Source organism: Cyprinus carpio, unplaced genomic scaffold (genome assembly GCF_018340385.1).
Source record: "Cyprinus carpio isolate SPL01 unplaced genomic scaffold, ASM1834038v1 S000000867, whole genome shotgun sequence".
NCBI lineage: Eukaryota > Metazoa > Chordata > Actinopteri > Cypriniformes > Cyprinidae > Cyprinus > Cyprinus carpio.
Window position 1 is genome coordinate 140812 of NW_024873593.1, and position 9009 is coordinate 149820.

The 9009-nt window shown below is 37.0% G+C and overlaps 1 protein-coding gene across 1 annotated transcript; it reads left to right on the top strand.

The window, feature by feature from the left end:
• The first annotated feature begins 2226 nt into the window (after window positions 1–2226).
• Window positions 2227–3932, top strand: LOC122143120. The gene is made up of 2 exons (XM_042753969.1): window positions 2227–3705; window positions 3841–3932. The coding sequence occupies exons 1-2, from the start codon at window positions 2738–2740 to the stop codon at window positions 3920–3922; spliced, it is 1050 nt and encodes a 349-aa protein (XP_042609903.1). The 5' UTR covers window positions 2227–2737; the 3' UTR covers window positions 3923–3932.
• The last annotated feature ends 5077 nt before the right edge of the window (window positions 3933–9009 follow it).

Below are 9009 nucleotides of genomic sequence, written 5' to 3' on the forward strand. Positions count from 1 at the left end.
CAAATTCATCTCTTTTAAGATAAACAAATGACCAATTAACAGAGTTCCATCTGCAAATAATTAAACTCATTGGGAGTACATAATTAGCACCACATCATAAACAGTTATTATAGTTACAACAATCAAGATCCCCCTATAGGTTAACAAAACCATCCAAAAAACACATAATCAACACACCGTCATCAAACAGCATCAAATTGTAATTCTAAACAGTTATAACAATCAGTCAGGTTCCATAGTCACTCAAACTCATCGTGAATACATAGTGGAAAAAAAAAAAACACCTCATTCAAAACAATTGCATGACTATAGCATTACATTAAATAATGCTTCATCGTTCATACCCATAGGTGATAAAGTTTGAAGGGTGTAAATCCAAAACAGTTCGCGTCTCTGTAGAAGTAATTCAATGTCTCCACCTCTAGGTGGCAAAGTTACTTTTTCAATCCCACAAAAACGTAAAGAGGTTACGTTGTGATTCAAAGTTACAAAGTGTACCGCAACTGGATAATTTAGATCTTTTGTTCTTATCGAACTCTTATGTTCACTAATTCTTTGTTTCAATTGATGTTAAGTTTTTCCCACATAGCCTATACCACAAGGACAACGGATCAAATACACTACATGAGTGGAAACACAAGTAATCACAGATTTGATGCTATATTTTTTGCCCGTTCTAGGATGACAAAAAGTTGATGTTTTAAAAGTATTATTACACTGAGCACAATTCCCACAACGATAATTGCCCTTCTGTATGGGACTAAGTAAACTCTGAGATGCACGAGGACTAACGCTTTGAAAACGAGCATGTACCAAGCTGTCTTTTAAATTCCTGGCGCGTTTGTATACAATCAAAGGAGGATGTCTAAAAATATCGCTCAACTCCGAATCAGAAGACAACAAATGACAGTGTTTTTTAAAAATTGATTTTATCATGTAAGACTTAGGTGAATATGTTGTAATACAAGCAAAAGAATACTTTCTCGTTTTTCTTGTCTTCTTTTTTAGCAATTCAGACCGCGTCTTTTTAAAAGCTGTATTAAATCCTTCAAATTTAATACATCAAAAGTGATAATGATATCAACTATACAGTGTTTAAAAGTACTTACCTGCAATTATATAATTTACAAACAAAAAATTTAATACAATTATAAAAATAAAAAGTCACTGACATAATATCTAAAACAAACAAGTTGTTCACATATCACAGTATAAGTTTTAGTATTACTTGCACTTTTATTTCACAGTGGATTTGATATATTGCATTGTAAAGAATTTTTAATTCTTCCCACATTCATTTATATATTCATGTAAAATAATTTCATACATGGATTCATTGTATCACACATTAACTGTACATATTATACATAACTACATAACTGGAAATATATAACAAAACTGTAAATATTAAAAAAAAAATATATACATATCAAAAAACATTAAATGTTATTTGTCAATGTTTAATAAAAATGCATATTGCAAAAATTTATAATCTACTGTTGTACAATACAATTATGCAAAGAATTAAATCCACAGTGCACTTTAAACTTTCGCAAACAATACACTAAAAAGACTGTCTAATCAACAACCAAAGCCATCAACAGACCAATAAAATGCGTTTTACATACTGAATAGACTTAAACATGCAAAACCACAAGAAGTGTGACCTCAGTCATACAGTAACCATAGTGTACTTACTAAAATAAAATGATAACTTATAAATAAACAATAAGAATATATGACAGATATTTACAAATTATTGTACCATAGTATACAATATGACATTATATACATGCATTATCATTCACACAGCTATTCAATCAACCTCCCATTTATTCGGTTGAATGCAGAGTAAATTATGTACTCCATGCACATTTTTTAAGTAAACACAAGTTGTTTTTATTTCAGTGCATTTAATTAATTTGACCTTACTCAAAATACAGCCCTCCTTGACTATCCCAGAGACAGTAGTCCCTGTCTTTAATCATGGTAAATTTGGTAGTGCTCACTGGATCGATAAAGCTGTAGCCTATGTCAAGGCCCACATCAACCAATGATCTCACAAGTACCACTGCCCCATTTTCTGTTAGAACTGCATGGTTGATTCTTCTCGATAGTGTTGTGCTTGCCTTTGAGTGAAATCGGTTTCCATTAATTATAGCCCTTCGATAGAATGAACACTGGTGACCATTTATGACATTCTCTCTAAGAAGATGTGCCTCTCTGAGTGTTGGTGGTCTTGTAATTGGTGAACCAAGGATGATTACATTAGTTTTAGTCATGCAGTTTTTGGCAACTTTGTACCCACGTAACATCTGGTCTACAAAGTCCTTGCTCACACTATGAGTACTACTGCTGTAAATGCTTGTCAAAAGCCTTGGAACACTTTGAAAAATAAAAAATGTATTGACAATTTTTTTTCAGGAACTGCTTCTGTGCCATGGAAGAGCTTTTGCAAGCTGCCATTATGATTTTCAAAAATAAAAGCACTCTGGCACCATAGCGGACCCCAGTGTCTTACAGACTGTGCAGCATGCTCTAGAATGTGCACATTGAAACTGATATGACATTTGCCATATAATCTCTCAAAATGGCTCACAAAGTTTTTGAACAGAAATTCAGCTGCATCTATGTCATGTGGAGAAAAACGATCTTTCAACAGACAAAAAGTTACTTGTACAATTAGCAGTAAGTGTTTGTAGCACATGCTTGCTTCTCATATCCAGGGGGAGTTTAGATGTACTTAATTTCAAAAGAGTTGCAATCAAATGTTTTGAAGAATTTATATAGACTACTAGGCCACCGACCAGTACGCAGAGAGATCGTGAATGACTCTGTTCCACTTCCAGCAGACTGGTCGAGCTTCATGGCATTGGAAGAGAACAAAGCAGATCTCGCTCAACTACTCTCAAAACATCTGATAGAATACAGCCCAGAATATGAGCCAGTGGTTGTAGTATCAGGTGGGTTTGCTGAAGTGACTACTGTCAAGTCATCAGATCCAGAACTTGAAATCTCCTCTCTGAGTGCTGACCATGAGGAGGCTGATACACGACTGATTTTGCACTGCATCCAGGCTCCTATGGACACAATAGTGGTGTCAGTGAATGACACAGATGTGCTTCTTCTACTTCTAGTACATCATGACAGAATTGGATGTACCCATCTCTACATGAAAGCTGGGACATCAAAGGATCCAAAGTATTTTCCAGTACATGACATTCGCAAGTTACTCTCTGATGATCAAGTGGACACACTCCTTGCCTTCCATGCCATCACTGGCTGTGACAGTGTGTCTCAGTTCAAGCAACATCACACCAATCTTACTGGTCTTGGGAAGGGCCCTCTCACAGAAGATATTGTGAATTCAACAGAGAAATTCATCTGTAAGATGTATGGTGTGCCCGAGGTTGATACATGCAACAAAGCAAGAGTGAAGTTGTTTTGCAAAGGTCGTCCACAAGTGCCTCCAACCTCAGATGCAGTAAAGTTCCATATCATGCGTTCACACTATCAAGCGACAATCTGGAACCAAGCTCACCTGCCACATCCTGATCTTCCTCCAGTGGATGAAATGGGATGGATGCACAAGGAAGGTCAATTAGTGCCACAGCTAATGTCTCTGCCACCTATGCCTAAAGCCTGCAGGGAGTTCACTTCATGTGGGTGTACCAAGGGATGCCTCAGCCAATGCTGCAGCTGCAGGTATGTGTATAGAGAATTGGCTGATGTTGATAATTGTGTACAAGAACGTACAAATATGATAGACTGGTAGAGTATTCCAATGTACCTGTACTTGTACTGGTTGTAATCTATCTATTCTAATCTTCTATTATTCAGAAAGAGTCGCATGGAATGTATAGATGCATGTAACTGCAGGAAACCTGACAACACTTACCAGAACAAAATACAAGGTAAGTAAATGTAGCCTGATAATATCAACAATATTAGTAATAATAATATTAATAATAATAACTTAATTATTAATTAGTTAATAATAGTTCATAGTTAAAAACAACTATTTTTGCAATATCTAAGCAGTTTGTTCACATGACTTCTCAAATCTGCATAAATGTAAATGTAAATCTGAATATGGCATTGAACTGGCCATGTAGGAAAACTTACAAAAGCACATTTATTTCATGTTTGTACCTTGTTTAGTCAAAAAGATACACTGAAAAACAGATTTCAGCCTGGCGGTGGCGGCCATTTTGAATTTCTTAATTTTGAGGCATTTTGGGACATTTTTGAGCTTCATATACAGCAGATTTGGATTCAGCACCCCTTAATACCCCTAGAAATGTTGTACGATATAAATAATCACAAAATGCCTTCGGGATTCTGATTTTGTGAAAATTGACCCTGTCTATAATGATTATTTTGCTAATCAAGTAATCTGATTATTTTGACAAGTGAGTAATCTGAATTTTTTTAGTAATACATAAAGAACTAAGTGGAAAAACAGGCTTTAATATGACTATATTTATATATAAAGTAACGATGAGGCAATAATAATCAGCCTCAAATAAAGTACCTAAACCAAGTACATGGTTTTATTGAACAACACTGTTAAATACACAACATAATATGCCTAACAGATACCTGCAGAGGGCACCAACGGCCTTGTAATGTTTCATGAAATTCAACAACGTTCAAATCCATTTAATTTTAATATTTGGCCACATGCTAAATCGCATTAAAGAAATATGTTGATGTATTCTCCTGTGTTGGCATAGGTTTAAATGATTTACGTTACAAATCTAGTGAGTTTTGCCAGATGAACTTTAAGCAACCCAACTCACTGCATATACAGAGGAAGAGTTTAGCCCAGGGTTCCTCAATAGGCGGCCAGCGAGAGAAAAATGTTTGGCCCGCGCTAATTTCAAATAATGTGGCATGAAAATTCAAACGCAGCATCAGAAAGTGACATTAACTTACATTGTGTCTACACCAGATGCAAGTGGCGCGGCGCAACAAAATACAGTAGAACTTATTATAATCAGTGATGCTGTCTACACTGGATGCGGTGCAGCGCGGCACGACAAATCCCTGACAGAAAACTGCTGACTCGTTCTATTTATGAGTGCTGACACAAAGTTAAAAAGATTTGCAATGCTTTGTCGCATCCAGTGTAGATACGATGTGACAGCAAAAACATGACAAGTGTGAAGTAAATAAAAGTGGACACTGAAAATAGATGAATCAAATGTGAATGGACTGAACAGTTTTGAGTGAGTGAGTGAGTGAAATCTTTTTTATGGATGTTGGTTCGCAGTTCACAGTTTTAACGTAACTTTAGCCTAATTTATTTTCAAGATCTGAGGTAAAATATCTATTGTTGCTTTTCATTGTTTTACTACGCAAAATAATATTCAAACTTACATTAGACACTTTTAACATTGAATAAAGCACATAATCACATAATAAAGCACATAATCACGAGATTATCACTGTCATATTTTGTATGTTGTTCCAGCTGCGACGTCGCACAAAATAAAAACCATTTCTAAAATAGAATCCCATGTCGGTGTCGCGGGTGGTCAGGACAAAAACTACATGGAAAAGATACTATTTATCGCGTCATGTCACGTCTAGTTGGGACACGTGTTACAGTTTGATCCCCCAAAAAAAATCTAAGTATAAAAATATTAATGCTGACAGATCTAATAATTGAATCTGCAATAAGGGAAAGTGGGGAGAAGAGATCCAGTCTGGAGATGAGCAGGAACGATGTCAGACACTGTAATATGCTCTGGTCCTCTCCCTGCTTACCGTGGTGATGAGATACATAGCAGATTGTCATCACTCAATGGCTGGATGTTTAAGTGGTGCCCGCAGAATAACATACGTTTCATTGACAATTGGACAAGCTTTTGGGGCAGACCTGACCTATTGAAAAGAGATGGTCTTCATCCCTCCTGGTGTGGTGCCGCTCTTCTTTCTAGAAATATGGCACATAGTCTTAGAGTTTTTACTTGACTAACTGGGGGCCCAGGTCAGGAAGAAGGCAGACTGGCTAAACCGACCGTCTGCTAGCCGCCTCCAGTCACAGAAGTCAGTTAATTCTCAGCACATAGAGACTCTTTCACCTAGATATCACACTATAGAGACTGTGTCTGTTCCCCGGGCTAGAAAATACAAAAAACGTCCAAAACCAATTTAAGAGCAACAATTTAATTGAGGTTCAACAAATAAAAAACAGATGCAATACGAATAAACAAATGATAAAGCTTGGCTTATTGAATATCAGGTCCCTTTCTACGAAAGCACTTTTTGTAAATAATATGATCACTGATCATAATCTAGATGCACTCTGTTTGACAGAAACCTGGCTAAAACCTGATGATTACATTATTTTAAATGAGTCTACACCCCAAGATTACTGTTATAAACATTAGCCACGTCCAAAAGGTAAAGGGGGAGGTGTTGCTTCAATTTATAACAATGTTTTCAGGATTTCTCAGAGGGCAGGCTTCAAGTATAACTCGTTTGAAGTATTGGTGCTTAATATAACATTATCTAGAGAAACAAATGTTAATGATAAATCCCCTGTGATGTTTGTACTGGCTACTGTATACAGGCCACCGCGCAACCATACAGACTTTATTAAAGAGTTTGCTGATTTTACATCCGAGTTAGTGCTGGCTGCAGATAAAGTTTTAATTGTTGGTGATTTTAATATCCATGTTGATAATGAAAAAGATGCATTGGGATCAGCATTTATAGACATTCTGAACTCTATTGGGGTTAGACAACACGTCTCAGGACCTACTCATTGTCGAAATCATACTCTAGATTTAATATTGTCACATGGAATTGATGTTGATGATGTTGAAATTATGCAGCCAAGCGATGATATCTCAGATCATTATTTAGTTTTTGTGAAAACTTCATATAGCTAAAAATGTAAAATCTACTTCTTGTTACAAGTATGGAAGAACCATCACTTCTACCACAAAAGACTGCTTTGGAAGTAATCTTCCTGATGTATCCCAATTCCTTAGCATATCCAAAACCTCAGAACAACTTGATGATGTAACAGAAACTATGGACTCTCTATTTTCTAGCATTTTTAAATACAGTTGCTCCTTTACGCTTAAGGAAGGTTAAGGAATACAGTCTGATACCGTGGCGTAATGAGCACACTCGCACCCTAAAGAGAGCAGCCCGGAAAATGGAGCGCAGCTGGAGGAAAACAAAACTAGAGGTATTTTGTATTGCTTGGAGGGAAAGTAACCTATCTTAGAGAAAAGCCATTAAAAACAGCTAAATCTGATTACTTTTCGTCTCTTTTAGAAGAAAACAAACATAACCCCAGGTATTTATTCAATACAGTGGCTAAATTAATGAAAAATAAAGCATCAACAAGTGTTGACATTTCTCAACATCACAGCAGTAATGACTTTATGAACTACTTTACTTCTAAAGTTGATACTATTAGAGATAAAATTGTAACCATGCAGCCATCAGCTACAGTATCACATCAGACAGTGCACTATAGATCCCCTGAGGAACAGTTCCACTCATTCTCTACTATAGGAGAGGAGGAATTGTATAAACTTGTTAAATCATCTAAACCAACAACATGTATGTTAGACCCTATTCCATCTAAGCTCCTAAAAGAGGTGCTTCCAGGAGTCATAGATCCTCTTCTGACTATTATTAATTCCTCATTATTATTAGTGTATGTCCCCAAAACCTTCAAACTGGCTGTTATTAAGCCTCTCATCAAAAAACCACAACTTGACCCCAAAGAACTAGTTAATTATAGACCGATCTCGAATCTCCCTTTTCTTTCCAAGATACTAGAAAAGATAGTATCCTCACAATTATATTCCTTCTTAGAGAAAAATGGCATCTGTGAGGATTTCCAGTCAGGATTTAGACCGTATCATAGTACTGAGACTGTTCTCCTTAGAGTTACATATGACCTGCTCTTATCATCTGATCGTGGTTGTATCTCTCTATTAGTGCTATTGGATCTTAGTGCTGCGTTCGACACTATTGACCACACTATTCTTTTGCATAGGCTAGAACACTTTGTTGGCATTAATGGAAGTGCATTAGCATGGTTTAAATCGTACTTATATGACCGCCATCAATTCGTAGCAGTGAATGAAGAGGTATCATATCGTTCACAAGTGCAGTATGGAGTACCACAAGGCTCAGTATTAGGGCCGTTACTCTTCGCGCTTTACATGTTACCCTTGGGAGATATCATCAGGAAACACGGTGTTAGCTTTCAGTGTTATGCTGATGATACTCAGCTCTATATTTCTTCGCGGCCCGGCGAAGCATACCAAATTGGAAAACTAACGGAATGCATAGTCGATATAAAAAACTGGATGACGAGTAATTTCTTACCGCTAAATTCTGAAAAAAAAAAGAGAGGTGTTAATTATAGGGCCTAAAAGCTCTGCATGTAATGACCTAGAACGCTGTCTAAGCCTTGATGGCTGCTCTGTCAATTCTTCTTCATCAGTTAGGAACCTCCACGTCCGCTCCGTTCTCAAAACTCTGGCAATTTGATAATACCTAGAATATCAAAGTCAACTGCGGGCGGCAGATCCTTCTCCTATTTAGCGCCCAAACTCTGGAATAACCTACCTAACATTCTTCGGGAGGCAGACACACTCTTGCGGTTTAAAATTAGATTAAAGACCCATCTCTTTAATCTGGCTTACACATAACATACTAATACACTTCTAATACCTAAATGTGTTTTAGGATTTTTAGGCTGCATTAATTAGGTACACCGGAACCGGGAACACTTCCCATAACACCCGATGTACTTGCTACATCGTTAGAAGAATGGCATCTACGCTCATATTAGTTTGTTTCTCTCTTATTCCGAGGTCACCGTAGACACCAGATCCAGTCTGTATCCAAGTCCGAGGGTCACTGCAGTCACCCGAATCCAGTATGTATCCAGCCCAGATGGTGGATCAGCACCTAGAAAGGACCTCTACAGCCCTGAAAGACAGCGGAGACCAGGACTAGAGCCACAGA